Source organism: Rana temporaria, chromosome 12, assembly GCF_905171775.1.
Source record: "Rana temporaria chromosome 12, aRanTem1.1, whole genome shotgun sequence".
Lineage (NCBI taxonomy): Eukaryota > Metazoa > Chordata > Amphibia > Anura > Ranidae > Rana > Rana temporaria.
The window spans coordinates 107,418,665-107,437,259 of NC_053500.1; the positions used below are offsets into that span (position 1 = coordinate 107,418,665).

At 42.4% G+C, this 18,595-nt stretch overlaps 1 protein-coding gene across 1 annotated transcript in view; it reads right to left on the reverse strand.

Annotated features, from left to right (window-relative positions):
- Nucleotides 1-10,241: 10,241 nt before the first annotated feature.
- ST6GALNAC1 (ST6 N-acetylgalactosaminide alpha-2,6-sialyltransferase 1) overlaps nucleotides 10,242-18,595 on the reverse strand; it is a 219,199-nt gene continuing 210,845 nt past the window's right edge. The window contains exon 9 of the mRNA XM_040330101.1: nucleotides 10,242-10,731. Within this exon, the coding sequence (XP_040186035.1) occupies nucleotides 10,561-10,731 (171 nt within the window). The 3' untranslated portion in view covers nucleotides 10,242-10,560. The remainder of the gene's footprint in view (nucleotides 10,732-18,595) is intronic.

The window sequence follows — 18,595 nt, forward strand, 5'->3', positions numbered from 1 at the left end:
GGTGTCCGCTCAACTCTATTTATTACCAATAGATATATCTCCCTGTTGATATGGTTGTCCACACTCGGACCATGCCATATGTACCCCCTTGTATCCCCCACCCCCTTCCCCTCTTCTTTTTCCCCTTGTTCCTACCCCTACTCCCATCCCCCCACTTAATGTGACCTTGTTGTGATGTCAAACTGTTTATACTGTACAACTTGAAAATGAAAATAAAGATTATATAAAACAGCAACTTAAAACTTTCAAATGACAATCGAATGTTCAGAGAATTTACTACGTAGAGGGCTCTTTACTGTAAGAGTGGCAAGGATGTGGAATTGCCTTCCATAGGCAGTGGTCTCAGCGGGGAGCATCGATAGTTTCTTGAAACTATTAGATAAGCACCTGAACGACCACAACATACAGGGATATACAAGGTAATACTGACATATAATCACACACATAGGTTGGACTTGTGTCTTTTTTGAACCTCACCTACTATGTAACTATGTATGTAATTGTAGCGCCCCCCTACTTTCAGTACGGGCACTACACTAAAGTTAGTGGGGAATGGGAGGCTTAGTTTTACTCCCATTCACAAATTATGGAAATTCAGGCTGCTGTCAATTCCAGAATTTGTCCTGTAGGTCAGTCTGCGCTCCAGGGGTATGTTATCACCCCTAGAGGGATTCTGGCAGACCCACCTGCTCCCAGCAGCCAATCAGAGGAGTTCTTCCCTCGTTGGGCATGCTGGGGGGGGGGGAATATATCTGTGGCAGCCGCTTTTGGCGGGTTCTTCTTGCGGGGCCCGAGTTCCTGGTGCGGTACCCACCTTCAGGGTATGCGCATCCATGGGCCCCGCCACCGTGTCCTGCCATGCTGAGGCCGTGTTCCATGCAGAGCCTCCTCCTACTATTGAAAGGGGCCCCGGCGACTTGCTGGGTCCCTGACTTCTGCTGAGAGGATCCTAAGCTGGGAGCTGTGCGATGGGGGATTGGCCCAGGAGAACCTAGAACTAGAGGTTGTCCATTAGGCCCAGACGAACCATCGGGGATCCGGTCACCACACCGTATGACAGGTATGATCAAGCTGTCAGTGGGTGACATTAATTGAACTAACTGGGAGGATTTGCTCAAACTGTTTTTCACAAATCCTAAATTGTCCAGCCTGTGGCAGAGGCCCTGAGTCAGGCCTGTGGCAGAGGTCTGTTTCCTCCCAGTGATCTGTAAGTGACGCTCCGGGCACTTTACCCACCCTGATTGGGGTGGCGACTAATTGAGCTACACCATTGCTGAGAGCAGGCTTGCTCTCTCTGAATATTCAAGGCCTGATACTAAAAGTTCCTCTACGCTCATCAACCTTCTCTATCGTGTGTCATGTTGATGTTGGCCAGGTTGGGCCTTGGAATAAAGCATTGAAAAACTGAATTGGTGTCTGGACACTTGCTCTTTATTTACACTCACCCCTAGACCAAGTCAAGAAGGTAACTTAGAAAGCCGGTCCCAAACTAATCAACGGCTCCTTCGGGGGTAAGCGCTACATAATTAAGGATAACCCCTGTGTATCTGCAAAAGAGCAGCATGTTTGCCTGCAGGTTGGAAATGCGCATGATTTTTCAAGCATTCCCAACCCGCAAAAATGTGAACGGAGCCTTAGTATTTAGGAGAGATATAGCAAACAGATTTTAGAAGTCTGATGTCTACCAAAAAGTAAATGAGTTTTGGGTGGACAGCCCTGTTCACTGTAAGATGAATTGTACTTTACGCATTACTGCAGTGCAGTTTTGTAGCCAATTTCCTAAAAGAATTTCAGGCTGATTTCCATCTGGGCTATATGAGCTCTTATGCAGATTTTGACCCTGTCATAACTGTTGAAATGCAGCACCCAAATTATATTCGTAAGAGATCCTAAAAATAAAAGTAATGCCTGTTCAGAGTTGTGGTAGACTGAAAACATTAAATGTTAAATGTAAATGCAAATATTTAATATAGTATATACACTGCTCAAAAACATTGAAAGAACACTTTGAAAACACATCAGATCTCAATGGGAAAAATATGCTGCATATCTATACTGATATGGACTGGGTAATGTGTTAGGAATGAAAGGATGCCACAACGTTTGATGGAATTGAAAATTATCAACCCACAGTGGGCTGAATTCAAAGACACCCCAATAATCAAAGTAAAAAAAATTATGCAGTAGGCTAGTCCATTTTGCTCAAATTTCATTGCAGCAACTCAAAATTGCCCCCACGTGTTTGTATGCAAGCCTGACAATGTCGGGCATGATCCTAATGAGACGACAGATGGTGTCATGGGGTATTTGCTCCCAGATTTGGACCAGGGCATCACTGAGCTCCTAAACAGACTGAGGTGCAACCTGGCGGCATCGGATGGACATAATGTCCCAGAGGTATTCTATTGGATTTAGGTCAGGTGAGCATGGGGGCCATTCAATGGTATCAATTCCTTTATCCTCCAGAAACTGGCTGCATACTCTCAACACATGAGACTGGGCATTGTCGTGCACCAGGAGAAACCCTGGACTCACTGCACCAGTGTAGGGTCAATAGATCCAAAGTTTTCATCCCGATACTTAATGGCAGTCAGGGTGCCATTGTATAAGATGTAGAGGTCTGTGCGTCCTTCCATGGCTATGCCTCCCCAGACCATCACTGACTCACCACCAAACCCCGTCATGCTCTGTGACAAGCACAGGGCACCAGTGGCGGACCTGCCAATTCTGGTGTTCAATGGAAAATGCCAATCAAGCTGCACGGTGCCTGGCAGTGAGCACAGGGCCTACTAGAGGACATTAGGCTACCCTCCCATGAAGTCTGTTTCTGATTGTTTGGTCAGAGACATTCACACCAGTGGCCTGCTGGAAGTAATTTTGTAGGGCTCTGGCAGTGCTCATACTGTTCTTCCTTGCACAAAGGAGCAGATACCGGTCCTGTTGAAGGGTTAAGGACCTTCTACGGCCCTGTCCAGCTCTCTTATGCCTCGTACACATGACCGGGTTTTCCGGGAAAACTGCGAGGAGAGCTTTTGGCTGGCCGTGTGTATGCTCCCTCGCAGTTTTTCCAATGGGAAATCTGCCAAACCCGCCGGCAAAAAAAGAGAACCAGCTTTCCCGTCAGAAATCCCGAGCATGTGTACGAGGCATTAGAGCAACTGTCTGTCTCCTGGAATCTTCTACATGCTCTTGAGACTTGTGCTTAGAGACAGTTGGACTGCCTGTGCAACCCCTATAGGGTCCAGGTAACGTCTCACGGTATCAGTAGTGACACTGACCCTAGCCAAATGCAAAATTTGTGAAAAACAGTCAGAAAAGATGAGTTGGGGAAAAAAGTGTCAGTGGCCTCCACCTGTAAAACCATTCCTGTTTTGGAGGTTGTCTCTAGTGTACCTGTTGTTCATTTCATTAAAAATAAAGCGGCTGATTAACAACTCTAAAAAAATAAAGCGGCTGATTAACCCCATCTCCTACTTAACTGACCAGATCAATTTTCCAGGAGTTTAATTGACTTGATGCTATTCTTTGATTAAAAAGTGTTCCTTTAATTTTTTTTAAAGCAGTGTATAAATAGTCCTTTACCCCATTTTTTTTTCTTTTCAGAGGTTCCATTGGGTTAAAAGGTATTTTTTCAAAAATGTTTTTCCTTGAAGCAGGAGATAAGGCACCTCCAATAATGTAATGCAAAATTCCCAAAAGGAACCTAGCCATTACACATCATTGCTGCTTAAAGTGAACCCTTGCACTTCTTTCAGCCCTTTGTTTCATTAAAGTTTGACATACCTGCTGTAACACTTTAATACAAAAGAAGAAGAATGTCATTCTGAGGTTAAATACGGTGCTTGAGCTCATTTAGTTCAGGATCTGGGGATTTCTTGATGCTTAGTATTTAATAAATATTCCAAGTATTGCACAGCATGTTACTTGGCATCTAATTTTTTTTTCCGGAGAAACCGGACCACTAACCAGAGACAAGGATGGAGTGTTCAGGAAACAGAATGCATGGCTACGTAAAGCAGACACATACAAATAATAGAAGGAGAGGGAGAGAAAAGGACAGAAGGCCAATAAATAGCAAGAGTGTGAAAGACAGGCAGTTAATCCATTGCCTCAGCAGGGCTCGCTGAACGAGGGATTCCTTTCAAGCCAAAATGAATACGTTTTTCACAGTATCACCTAGCAACTCTTAGGCCCCATGGTTGTGCCTATAGAGCAAGATGGGAGGACATGGAACTGAAAAGAAACCATGCCCTGTCAAAATTTAGAATTTTTACTCTTCAAACACCAAAACGAGTGGTAACAGCCTACAGAACAGGAGCTTTCGAATTCCAGATTTATTCCCTTAATTAAACTTGAATAACTTTTTTTCAACAACTGTTCCTTCATGAAAATCTGAACATTCAATTTTTTTTCTCACATTAAAGTGACCCTGTCGCAACAAGGTTACTTTTGCCATATGCTTGCTTTCCCTGCAAGCCACTGTGATGACAGAAGGCATTTCGACTGATCCAATGGAAAGGTCAGGCCACTGTTTATGTACTTACCTTAAAGTGGCTTTCCTGTAGCTACCCTAGATATCTCCTAAACCTGAACGGTTCAGAAGATATCCCCTGTATTTGCATGTGCCGATGTAGTTGACACATGCGCACTGAAGCAATGGTACGTACGTGCCGTTGCTTTCAGTGACTGTGCCGTTACTGGAAGGTCCCGCGCGCATTGGCAGGAGTGACGTCATTGCGGCTCTGGCAGTGGCGGTGCGTCCATAGAGGGTTCAGGAGCGCCGCCCCCACTAGCTCCTGCACCGCCACTGAATACAATACACAGATTCATGCATTGCATGAATCTATGTATTGTTGCTGTCGCCAACTATTCAGATGGCCGGCCACCTGGTGAGCGCCGGCTATCTGATAGGCTTTCCGATTACAGCCTGAGGGCTGTAATCGGCTTCCAAATAGTTAACCAGGGGACGCACGTGGGGTGCGTTCCCAGGCTAACACTGACAGGCGTCTCAGCCAATCAGCTTCACCGATTGGCTGAAGCGCCATTGAGGGTAGGAGAAGACATCGAGGGACCGTAGAAGGAGGATGGCTGACCCCAGAAAGGTAAGTGCCGGGCGGGGGGCAATCTGGCAGCATTTTACAGGGCACAGTGGTGACAATTGATGGGCACAGTGGCGACAATTGATGGGCACTATGGCGACAATTGATGGGCACAGTGGTGACAATTGACAATAATTTTTTTTGAAAAGTGGCTTTACAACCACTTTAATGCTTCTTTTACGGGTTGGCTTTTTTTATAAAAGGCTCACTTCAAAAAAACTATGCTGACTGAAATATGGAGGCTGTCAGTGCTGACTGCCCACTGGATATGCTGGTGTAATGGTTGTTGTGCTGATCAATTGATGCCCTTGCTTACTGAGTAAGTGACCAAGTCAGAAAGCAGTTATGCAATACTCCCAGCCAGTGACTGGAATGAGAAAGCACAGAAGCAGACTGTTGAGCCCAGAGGTCTTCTCTCTCTTCCTATCAGCATCCATCAGTATACCCATCAGCATCTCAGTATATTTAAAGTCCAGTCTATAACAAAAAAAAAAAATGTAAGTCAGCAGCTACAAATACTGTATAGGGTACCGGATAGCTTTCTCTGGATTTGGTTACCGGAAAGTGTTCTTGGCATAGGTGTTCGCAGCCTATTGCAGGTCCCTTTCTCTGCAGCCAGGCAGCAGGGGGAATCTGCATAGTACAGGGTGATTAGGGTGTGCCCAGGCACACCTTACACCCTATGTGCGCACGCCTATGGTTCTTGGTTACTCTATATACGTAATTGTGTAATCTATTGCAAGATATTGTATTATGTTTGTCTGTGTCTGATGTACATGTTTGTTTTATTAATCATTGTTTTTTTATAAAAATTGTTTCTATTTGCATTAATAAAACGATTTTACTAATTCTATCAGTTTCTTTGCCAATTTAAAGTCCCAATTGGGGGTATTTAACTTTTTTCTACTTTTTCTACATATCCAGGCATGTGGAAAACTCACTAGTCTTTCTGGTATGGCAAAAACATTTATCGACTTTTAATATAAGGACACTTACCTGTCCTGGGTTCCCGCGATATCGACACCCCTAGCCAATTCGTCAATTGGCTTTGGGTGCAGGCGCCGGCATCTGTAGTAAGGCAAACAAGAAGTGAAGCCTTGCAGCTTAATAGCCTGTTTCCTACTGGCATATGCGATTCGCGCTACGCTTTCTGAATGGTTACTAAAAGAGTTTACTGGGGAATGCTTATTTTATTGTGCTTAATGTGCGTAATATTTAAAAAAGTAGAAACCTTAACCACTTCCCGACCGCCGCATGTAGATATACGTCGGCAGAATGGCACGGACAGGCACATCAACGTACCTGTACGTGCCTGCCTAGACGTGGGTCGGGGGTCCGATCGGGACCCCCCCCCCGCTACACGCCGCGGTCGGGTTCCCTCGGGGAGCGATCCGGGACGACGGCGCGGCTATTTGTTTATAGCCGCTCCGTCGCGATCGCTCCCCGGAGCTGAGGATTGGGGAGAGCCGTATGTAAACACGGCTTCCCCGTGCTTCACTATGGCGCTGCATCGATCGGGTGATCCCCTTTATAGGGAAGACACGATCGATGACGTCATTCCTACAGCCACACCCCCCTACAGTTGTAAACACACACTAAGTGTACACTAAATCCTACAGCGCCACCTGTGGTTAACTCCCAAACTGCAACTGTCATTTTCACAATAAAGAATGCAATTTAAATGCATTTTTTGCTGTGAAAATGACAATGGTCCCAAAAATGTGTCAAAATTGTCCGAAGTGTCCGCCATAATGTCGCAGTCACGAAAAAAAATCGCTGATCGCCGCCATTAGTAGTAAAAAAAAAAAAAAATAATAAAAATGCAATAAAACTATCCCCTATTTTGTAAACGCTATAAATTTTGCGCAAACCAAATCGATAAACGCTTATTGCGATTTTTTTTACCAAAAATAGGTAGAAGAATACGTATCGGCCTAAACTGAGGAAATTTTTTTTTTTTTATATATATATGTTTTTGGGGGATATTTATTATAGCAAAAAGTAAAAAATATTGCATTTTTTTCAAAATTGTCGCTCTATTTTTGTTTATAGCGCAAAAAATAAAAACCGCAGAGGTGATCAAATACCACCAAAAGCTCTATTTGTGGGGAAAAAAGGACGCCAATTTTGTTTGGGAGCCATGTCGCACGACCGCGCAATTGTCTGTTAAAGCGACGCAGTCCCGAACTGTAAAAACACCTTGGGTCTTTAGGCAGCATATTGGTCCGGGGCTTAAGTGGTTAAAGTATCACTAAACCCACATCATAAAAAAAAAAACTATCAATAAATGCTGTATTACATGCTAATCATTCTTACTTGGTCACTATTTGATTAGTTTTCTGTATTCTGCAAAAAAACTGTGTGATCCTGCTGTTCTCTGTCTCCACCTTCTGTCCATGTCCCCAATTGACCTAGGGATTTTGCATCTGTGGTATTTTGTTATCACTCTTCAAAGAGCCAAGTCATGTATCTCTCTCCTGAACCGTTCCTCTGTTATCAGCCTGATAACTCCTGACAAATTCTCTGACACATCACATAAAAGCAGCCTGACATTTCTGTCAGGAGAGGTTGCTAAAATAGATTAACAGGAAGCTGGCCCCATTACAAAACACCTCTGAGTCTCTGCCTATGGGGAGAGGGTGTGTGTGCCTTTCCTCCAATCAGCAATTTTAGCTCTCTTGGCTGTATGCCCAGGCAATTCTGACATTTCTCTCCTACATGTAAATATCATATTTATTTTGCTAGAAAATTACACAGAACCCCCAAACATTATATATGTTTTTTTAACAGAGACCATAGATAATACAATGGCGGTCATTGAAACTTTTTATCTCCCACGGTATTTGCGCAGCAATTTTTCAAACGCGTTTTTTTGTAAAAAAAAAACAGTTTTATGCTTTAAAAAAAAAGTAAAGTTAGACCAATTTTTTTTGTATAATGTTAAGAGACGAAGTTGCGCCGAGTAAAAAGATACCTAACAAGCCATGCTTCAAAATTGCACACGCTCGTGGAATGGCGCCAAACTTAAAAAGTACTTAAAAATCCCCATAGGCGATGCTTTGAATTTTGTTTTACTGGTTACACATTTTGAGTTACAGAGGAGGTCTAGGGCTAGAATTATTGCTCTCGCTCTAACGTTCGTGGCGACACCTCACATGTGTGGTTTCAACACCGTTTTCATGTATTGAATATTTTTTGTTATTGTTAACATTACTTCAAATTCTCTAAATTTTAATAATAATTTGATCACTTTTATTCCTACTACAAGGAATGTAAACATCCCTTGTAATAGGAATATGGCATGACAGGACCTCTTTATAGTGAGATATGGGGTCAATAAGAAAAGAAAAAACTATCCTGGCTTCCCACCCGAGGCGGCACAGTTTTTTTGAATGCAGAGGCCGGGCGTGACGTCATAACATCGCGCCCGGCCTTCGACGATCATAGAGACTCCGGCGTCAATCTGGTCCACTGGAAATCTCTATCGTCAACATCCGGGGGCCATTCCCCAACTCACCGATCTCAGCGGTGAGACAGTAGAAGCACCGGAGGGTGGTGGGAGGAGGGATGTCCCCTCTTGCCGCCCGTAAGAACGATCAAGTGGCTGACCAGCTGCTATGATCATTCTTATGGTGTAGGGAATCGTTGGCTGAAAACGGCAATATCTGAATGATGCTTGTAGCTGCAGGCATCATTCAGATATCCCCCCCACAAAGCCGAGAACGTCATATCACGGCCAGTTGTTAGCAAGTGGTTAAACAGGAAGAAAAAAAAATTCATAACACAATCTGAACTTTCTAAACAGTATATAAATGTGAAGACAGCAGATATACATGTAAAAACTATGTAGGGAGATTTGGTTCATCTCAACTTATCATCTAATGCCGTGTACACACCATTGTTTTTCATGTCGTTCAAAAACCCGTCGTTTTTCATGACGTGATTCCTCTCGAGCCTGAATTGCATACACACGTTTATGCAAAAAAACGTCCGACCAAAGCGCGGTGACGTACAACACGTACAACGGGACTATAATGCCACGTACAGACGGTCGTTTTTTGTGATGAAAAAAAACGACGTTTTTGAAAACGTCATTTAAAATGACCGTGTGTGGGGAAAACGTCGTTTTATGTCTTCTGAAAAACGACAAAAAAAAAATTCGAACATGCTCGAATTTTTTGTGTCGTTTTTCAAAACGTCGTTTTTTGTGTCAATGAAAATGATAGTGTGTGGGCAAAACAACGTTTCAAAACGACGTTTTTAAACCCGCGCATGCTCAGAAGCAAGTTATGAAGCTAGCTTCAATGGAAAAGAGTGCCGTCGTACGTGCTGAACGTAACCACGCTTTGCTAGAGCATTTTAAAAAACGATGGTGTGTAGGCAACGTCGTTTTTGAAAATGAAGTTTCAAAAACTTCGTTTTATTTCATGATTCAAAACGTCGTTTTTTTTTCATCACAAAAAACGACCGTCTGTACGCGGCATAAAGGGGAAGTTCCTTTCAAATGGTGCCACCCTTTGGGCTGCTTTTGGGCTGCATACTTGATTCTGAGCATGCACGTTTTTTTTCCCCTCGGAAAAGCATACACACAACTTCTTTTCGCGATGAGAAAAAAAGACTGACGTGAAACACGATGAGAAAAAAGAGAGCTAGTTTAAAAAATTTTTGCAGGCTTTTTTTTTTGTCGAGAAAACTGCTAGGGTGCACACACGACCGGATTTCTCGACCAATATAAAAAATGGCAGTTTTCTCATCGTGAAAAACGGTTGTGTGTACGAGGCATAAAGCTGTTCTCTTCACTCGGTGTATGGAGGGTTTACATCCTCTTTAACCTTTTTTTTTGCAGCAATATTGTACAGGTCACCAATGTAAAAAGCAGAAAAATATCTGTAATCTGCCCCAAAGATGCACATGTTCTTTTTTGAGCTTAAGCGTTTTTCATGCGTTTTGCTTCAGGTGACAAAACGCTCAGATGTGAACAGGTGCCATTGAAATAAATGGGATTTTGCTTGTTGGGCATTTTTCAGGCGTTTTACGAGCGTTTTATGAGCTGAAAACTCTCAGATGTGAATGCAGCCTAAAGTTTAGCTCTGCCTATTCTTGAAATGACTGGCAAGTCTCAAATACTGTCACCCACCTTACTTCTAATTTGTGCAACAAATTTTTTATTCTGTTTCAAAAACAAAACCACAACTTTTCTCATTGAAAACACAGGGAGAAACAATTAATCACAAAAAATATTAATTTTACTAAAAAATGTAATATCTCATTTTGAATATCTATTAAATAAAATTAAATATGTCTTTGATAGACGTGTCCTTTAGGTTTTTTGTACGTCTTGGATTGTTGAAGAAATCAGTGCAGACAAAGGACATCCAAAAAGCAATATGAACTTGAAACAAACCCTGGACCACAGGAGATCTATCCATTGAAGTCCCCATACAAAAAAACTAGAACTGGCCTATGTCCGTTGGTAGAGTTTGATGATATTTTCACGGTGCAACTGTGCCCACAAATCTTTCTCCATAAGAAAATCATGATTTATGTACAAGATGACTTCAGTTTTTTCCTTGTCGTAGTAATGATCAGAATAACTTTTATAATCGTGAGTTATGAAGCCGTAGGCACTGACCTGAAAAATAAGAACAAACGGATTAGTAAATGTTACCTTAACCTTAAAGGGGTTGTTGACCTTTTACCTGTCCTTTTCCAAAAACATCCCCAAGCATTAAAGAATCTTCAGTACAATAATAGGCAGTGCCCTGTTTAGTAAAAAATGCTTACTATTTCAGCTGCTCATTTCAATGCCCCAGGAACCTCACAAACAAGCACTTGGCTTCGTTCCCTACCCACACATGCGCAGTCAGGTGGCTAGACCAAAGATGGCGCTTTTCATTATGTACGTCCCATGATAGCTGCACAGTTGTTTATAAAGGAATTTTTTTCTTTTATAGGCAATACAACTAAAATCATTATCAATGCACAATGGTACAATATAATTTCATAAATTCTTACAAAATACAAAACTTCACTGACTTAATAAATGACAGTTATGTATATATTCAACCACTTAGACCCCTTTCACACTGCCGACGCCCATAGCGTCGGCGGTAAAATATCGGTAAAACGCAGCAAGTTTACCATCGGATTTGCATAGCATTTTGGCCACTAGCGGGGGGCTTTTAACCCCTGCTAGTGGCAGAGAAAGGATTAATACTGCCCACAATGCGCCGCTATGGCGACGTATTGCCGGCGGTACCGCGGCGCTGCCCATTGATTTCAATGGGCAGGAGCGCATTAGCAGCAGTTAGTTCACCCGCTGCTAATGCACTCCAAAGAAGCTGCTGGCAGGACTTTTTCGGACGCCCTGCCAGTGCACCGCTCCAGTGTGAAATCCCTCTGGCTTTCACACTGGAGTGAATAGAGCAGTAAATAGAGCAGCAGTTTAAGGGCGGATTGCAGGCGCTATTTTTAACGCTATAGCGCCTGCAAAACGCCCTCAGTGTAAAAGGGGTCTTAAAGCGGACTTCACGGGTGGCGGCCTCACTTCCTGGTTCCCTACTGCACATGTGCAAATCACGCTGCACGCTCTCATTGGTCCCTGCTCTGTTTGGGAACTGTGTGTCTCCCAGAAGACAGCGGGGGGAGGGGGCGTCGGAATCTCCCCCTTCTCTCTGCTGCCTCTGAGTGAGTACAATAAGGTAAATCAGGGTTCTCAGAGCACCCCTTACATCAGAGTTCCCCTTTACACCAGAGGCCACAGTGTTTCCCCTTACATCAGAGTCTTCTTTGTACATCAGAGTACTCAGTGTTCCGCTTTAAATCAGGGTTCCCAGAGCATCCCTTATGTTAGAGGTCCCAGAATTCTCCCTTACATCAGAGTCTGCAGAGTCCCCACTTAAAGTTAAAGGGAACTCTGTGAGTTCAGATGTAAAAGTGAAACTCTGTGGACTCTGATGTAAAGGGGGACTTTTGTTATTAACTTCATATGACCAGAAATGTTATTTAGAAGCAAAATATATGTATATGTATAGTTTATACTATATAAAAAATAGCTGTGCGCCGCTAAAGTGTTCGGGTTTGACTTGAAGAAAAGGTTGCAACCCTAATGTAACACTGCTCACACTTTGTGAGTAGCTTAATGCTGTCACATGGAGTGAGCCCTGTTCTGCTCCATACATAGAAGAACCAGGTATTTGCATTACTTTCAGCAAACAGAATGAAAAATGAGCAAAGGAAAGGTGAGTACAAGCATGTATGGCAAAGCAACAGAGCTCGCCAGCTGCACATACTTATCTTGCTCTCACGATTCTTTGGTTACAGAGTAGAAGTCCTGTTGTGAATTAGAGCCTACACAACGCAAAGTAATCTTTCCCCTTCTTGTGTGACAAGGCTGGGTTCCCAGGGTAAGCCAATTATTAAGCACTAGCACTGTCATGTGGAAGGAAGATATATGAGTCATATGTTCCCTATAGTTCTCTTTGCTTACACTGAGTATGTGCACCTTGGGTGGGGTCATGTGACACACTGGCTCATTTTCCTGTTTAGTCTTCTCCCAGTAATGGGTAGTCCTCTAGATGCAGATAGGGTTGCTGACATGATTACAAGAATGATAATCATAATAATACTATCTTATGGAGGAGAAGACATACTGTGTGGTCAGCTCCAGATAGAAGGTAAGTATTGTAGCCATGGCCTTTTTTTTTTTTTTTATACTGGCTGGAGACCATATCAAGGAAAAAAAAAATAGCACAGAGTAGGGATTTTAGTAAAACCTGTTACTTTGCTCAGCAAAGCATAATGGGTGAATCCACAACGCATCTGGACTGATGGACTGAATGACTTCTTAGGCTGGCCATACTTTATACAATTTTCCTTCAGACTTACCAAAACCATATATTATGAGGTCAAACCTAAACACTTCAAATTTTGTTTGCATTCAGGCAGGCTCTTGCAGTAACATTTTTAAAGCGGAGTTCACTTTTTAAATATAAATACCCCTGTAATACACAAGCTTAATGTATTCTAGTAAAGTTAGTCTGTAAACTAAGGTCCGTTTTGTTAGGTTGTTACAGCATTTAGACACTTTATAAAATAGAAATTGACTGGGGCCATCTTAAGTGTGGGCATCATGAAGCCAGACTGTATGACTTTCCTGGATTTCAGCCTTGCAGATCTCGCACATGCTCAGTGCTGCACAAGCAGTGTAATAGGTTTCAGATCAGGTTTCAGCACCTGTGCTGTCCAAGTCACATGATTCTTCGAGACTGGGGAGTGCACAGACTCCTGGAAAGTTACACCCACTACATTCCCAGGAGTCTGTGCGGTGAAGCTTAAGCACCTAGGTGCAGGAAGAGGGAAGATTAACTATTCTGCCTAGCAACAACACTTTGAAGGCATCTAAAAAAAAAAATATTTTTTTCTTAAAGGACTAATGAAATTTTTTTAAAACTACTGATGTAATGTTATATTTATGGGTGGAACTCCACTTTAAGGTAAATCTAAAGGAAATTGAATAAGAAAATTGTATAATGTATGGCCAACTTTATATTTGTTTCCTGTAAAATGCAGATTTTGTCTATTTAACATGCCCAAAACAAAATTAAGGGAGAATTATGCTACACCGCGGACACACCCGATGACTGATCATGGTACTGGCTACTGCCAATCACAGCAGATCACATGACAATTGTAAACAATGGATGGCTTCCTTTCATGCCATTCAGTGTGTGCAATTGTGTTGTTAGCTGTGATTGGACATAGTGATCACATGATACAGACTTGGCCAATACCAGCTTGGCTGTACCATGTTTTTAGCTGTGGTCAATCACAGATAATAACAACGCACACGGAATCAGTTTCATTCCATAAAAAATGGTTGCTTATACCAGTGAAATCCACTGGTATAAGCAATCATAATGTACAGCGTCTTGCAAAAGTATTCAACCCCTTTGGCATTTTTCATGGTTTGTTGCCTCACAACCTGGAATTAACATGGATTGTTTGAGGATTTGCATCATTTAATTTACAGAACATACCTACATCTTTGAAAGTCAATGTGTATAACTATTCACCCCCCTAAAGTCAATACTTTGTAGAGCCACATTTGCTGCTATCACAGCTCCAAGTTGCTTTGAATAAGTCTCTATGAGCTTGCCATTCCTCCTTGCAAAACTGCTCCAGCTCCTTCAAGTTGGAGGGTTTGCGCATGTGAACAGCAATCTTTAAGGCCTTGTACAGACGGGCAAACATGTACGATGAAAACGGTCCGCCGGACCGTTTTCAGCGTACATGTCTGCCCGGGGATTTCTGTATGATGGCTGTACGCACCATCATACAGAAATCCGCACGTACTCGATACGCGGCGACGAGGCCGCGCCGTCGCCGCGACGATGACGCGGCGACGTGCGCGGCCCTGCCAGTTCAATGCTTCCACGCATGCGTCGAAGTCATTCGACACATGCGAGGGATGGCGGCCGCTCGGACATGTACAGACGACCGAACATGTCCGACGGGCAGGATTCCAGCGGGCATGTTTTAAAACATGTTCAGAAATATTTGCCCGCTGGAAAAAGGCCCGGCGGGCAAATGTACGCTGGAATCCTGTCCGCTCGGGCCTACACACGACCAAACATGTCTGCTGAAACTGGTCCGCGGACCAGCTTCAGTAGACATGTTTGGTCGTGTGTAGGGGGCCTAAGTCTGACCACAGATTTTCTATTGGATTGAGGTCTGGGCTTTGACTAGGCCATTCCAACACATTTACATGTTTCCCCTTAAACCACTCAAGTGTTGCTTTAGCAGTGTGTCTGGGGTCATTGTCCTGCTGGAAGGTGAACCTCCGTCCTAGCCTTAAATCACACACAGAGTGGTACAGGTTTTGCTCAAGAATATCCCTGTATTTAGCACCATCCATCTTTCCCTGAACTCTGACAAGTTTCCCAGTCCAGATAGCTGAAAAGGGGATGGTGTTCTTTTTGTGATGTGATGTGTTGGGTTTGGGCCAGACATAGTGGGCCATATTCTCTTACATTTTCGGCGGGCGGCGCGTAAGCCATTTACACTCCGCCGCCCCAACCTACAGGAGCAAGTGCTGTATTCCCCAAACACTTGCTCCGTAGTTTGGGGCGGCGTAGTGTATTTGGCCCGGCGTATCCCCGCGTAAATCCAAGGGGGCGGCTTCTATTTAAATTAAGCGCGCCCCCGATTCTAACGAACTGCGCATGCGCCGGGCTTAAAATAGCCCAGTGCGCATGCTCCAGTTCTCGGCGTAAAACGTCAATGACGCCGACGTGTGCGTCATTGACGTAAAGTCGTATTCAAGAACGACTTAGTAAAACGACGTACCCGACGGGAAAACACGACGCGGACCCGACGCCATACTTAACATGGCCTACGTGGGACTGGCGTAAGGTTACCCCTCATATAGCAGGGGTAACCTTACGCCTACGCAAACGTCGTAAGCGACGGTTACGCGACGCAAATTCGTTTGGGAATCGGCGTATCAGGCTCATTTGCATAAACAAATGAGACCCGAACGTAAACGCCACCTAGCGGCCGGCGGAGTAATTACATTTAAGATCCGACAGTGTAAGTGACTTACACATGTCGGATCTTCAGCGTATCTATGAGAAAATGATCACTCGCATAGATACACTGGCCAAAAAAGAGAGATACGATGGAGTATCCTGAGATACTCCATCGTAACTTTACTCAGAATATGGCCCAGTGTTTCTTTGATGGCCAAAAAGTAAAATTGTATCTCATTAGACCAGAGCACCTTCCTCCATACATGTTGGGGGTCTTCCACATGCCTTTTCGCAAACTCAAAACGTGCCATTTTGCTGAAAGTAATGGCTTTCTTCTGGCCACTCTGCCATAAAGCCCAACTCTATGGAGCTTATGGCTTTTTGTCGTCCTATGTACAGATACTCCAGTCTCTGCTGTGGAACTCTGCAGCTTCTCCAGGGTTACCTTAGGTCTCTGCGCTGCCTCTCTTATTAATGCCCTCCTTGCCCAGTCTGTGAGTTTTGGTGTGCGGCCGTCTCTTGTCAGGTTGCTGTTGTGCCATGTTCTTTCCATTTGGTTATGATATATTTGATGGTGCTCTTAGGATCATTAAAGATTTGGATATTTTTTTTATAACCTAACCCTGACTTGTACTTCTCAACAACATTGTCCCACTTGTTTGGAGAGTTCCTTGGTCTTCATTGCAGTGTTTGGTTAGTGGTGCCTCTTGCTTAGGTGTTGTAGCCTCTGGGGGTGTGTGTATGTAATGATAGATCATGTGACACTTAGATTGCACACAGGTGGACATCATTTCACTAATTATGTGACTTCTGAAGGTAATTGGTAGCACCAGAACTTTTTATGGGCTTCATAACAAAGGGGGTGAATAAATACGCACATGCCAATTATCAGTTTTTATTTCTGAAAAATTGTTTTAGGTATATATTTTTTTAATTTTACTTCACCGACTTAGACTATTGTGTTCTGATCCATCACATATAATTCAGAATAAAAAACATTAAAGGCTGTAATGTAACAAAATAGGTAAAAAGCCAAGGCACTGTATATAAAAAAATATAAAATCCTAATCACTTCCCCATAGTAGTACAGTGCTTCTATGGTAACACTATTACTCTGGTCCCAGTATGTTAAAAAATAAATTGTAAAAAAAAAGAAAAAATATATAAAAAATTGAAAAAAAGATTGTTACAATTTTTTTTTACATAATGTCACCAGTCACTGTCCCTGATCAGCCCTGATCTGTCCCTGATCATTGCCACACCAGTTATATAAAGATGTTGTACTGTACTGGTGACAGTGTGTAAAAAAATTGTGAAAATATTTTTTTTTCTTAATTTCTTAATTTTCTAAAAAAAAATTAAACTCTTACTAAATACATTGAACTGTCTCCAAAAAGGGGTCATTTGGGGGTATTTGTACTGTCCTGGCTTTTTCAGGCCTCAAGAAATGAGGCCGTCAGTACATCAGGATTAGGGATGAGCTAAACACCCCCTGTTCGGTTCACACCAGAACCTTCAAACGGACCGAACGTTCGCGCAAACATTTAGAACTCCATTGACGTCTATGGGACGCGAACATTCGAATTCAAAAGTGCTAATTTTAAAGCCTAATATGCAAGTTATTGTCGTAAAACGTCTTTGAGAACCTGGGTCTTGCCCCAGGGAACGTGTATCAATGGAAAAAAAGTTTTAAAAACGGCCGTTTTTTCAGGAGCAGTGATTTTAATGATGCTTAAATTAAAAAAAAAAAATGAAAAATTCCTTTAAATATTGTATAGTATGCCTGTGAAAACGTCTTTGAGAACCCGGGTCTTGCCCCAGGGAACATGTATCAATAGAAAAATAGTTTTAAAAACTGTCGATTTTTTCAGGACTCGTAATTTTTTAAATAACACCTTGTAATTTTTTACATAGTAGCGCTGTAGTACTTTCTTTCACTAAGATATACTGTATATTCCAAAGTTTGTGGACTTTATAACTTTTCTACAGACTAAATAATAATATACACTGATTTGAGTTATTTTCACCAAAGAAATGTTATGTACAGTTTGGCGCAAAAGTACATATTTATTTGTAAAATTTTATAACAGAAATAAAAAATAATTTTTGTTTTATTTTTTTTTTAATTTTCAGTCTTTTTTCATCTATTTATCAAGAAATAAAAAAACTGTGGTGATTAATGCCACCAAAAGAAAGCCCTATTTGTGTGATTTTTATATATATATACTGTATAAAAATGTCATATGGGTACAGTGTTGCATGACTGCGCAATTATCATTCAAAGTGCGATAGCGCTGAAGGCTGAAAATCGGCCTGGCAGAAACGGGGTGAAAGTGCCCAGTAGGCAAGTGGTTTAAAGGGTATCTTTGGGTAAAATAACAAATGTCTATTACAAATGCAGTCTGTTTACTAGCAACACATCTTGTTTTTCTGAGTCTCCCTGTAACAGATTTTCTAGAAGTTATTTACATGAGGCCTGTGGAGAGATGGAGATGATTACCTAGCTCAAAAACACTTGGAACTTCCGAAAGATTTTTTATTTTTTTTTACCTAAAAAAACAGTACACAGAGGGAAAGTAGGTATGTCCTGGAAACAGGTATTGTATTGAAACTAATCTCCAGCTTAAGGAACAAGCTCCCGTAATCCAGCATGCTCTGTAGATGTTTTCTTTTTAAATGGTCATAATTTGTGTAATAAACCTCATAAACCTACTACAGCATTGACTATATTAGTCATAGCAGAAGCCTGTATTGTTTAGAGTTTAAAGGGGTTGTAAAGGTACAATTTTTTTTTTCTAAATAGCTTTATCTTAGTGCAGTCCTCCTTCACTACCTCATCCTTTGATTTTGCTTTTAAATGTCCTTATTTTCTTCTGAGAAATCCTCACTTCCTGTTCTTCTGTCTGTAACTCCACACAGTAATGCAAGGATTTCTCCCTGGTGTGGAGTGTCATGCTCGCCCCCTCC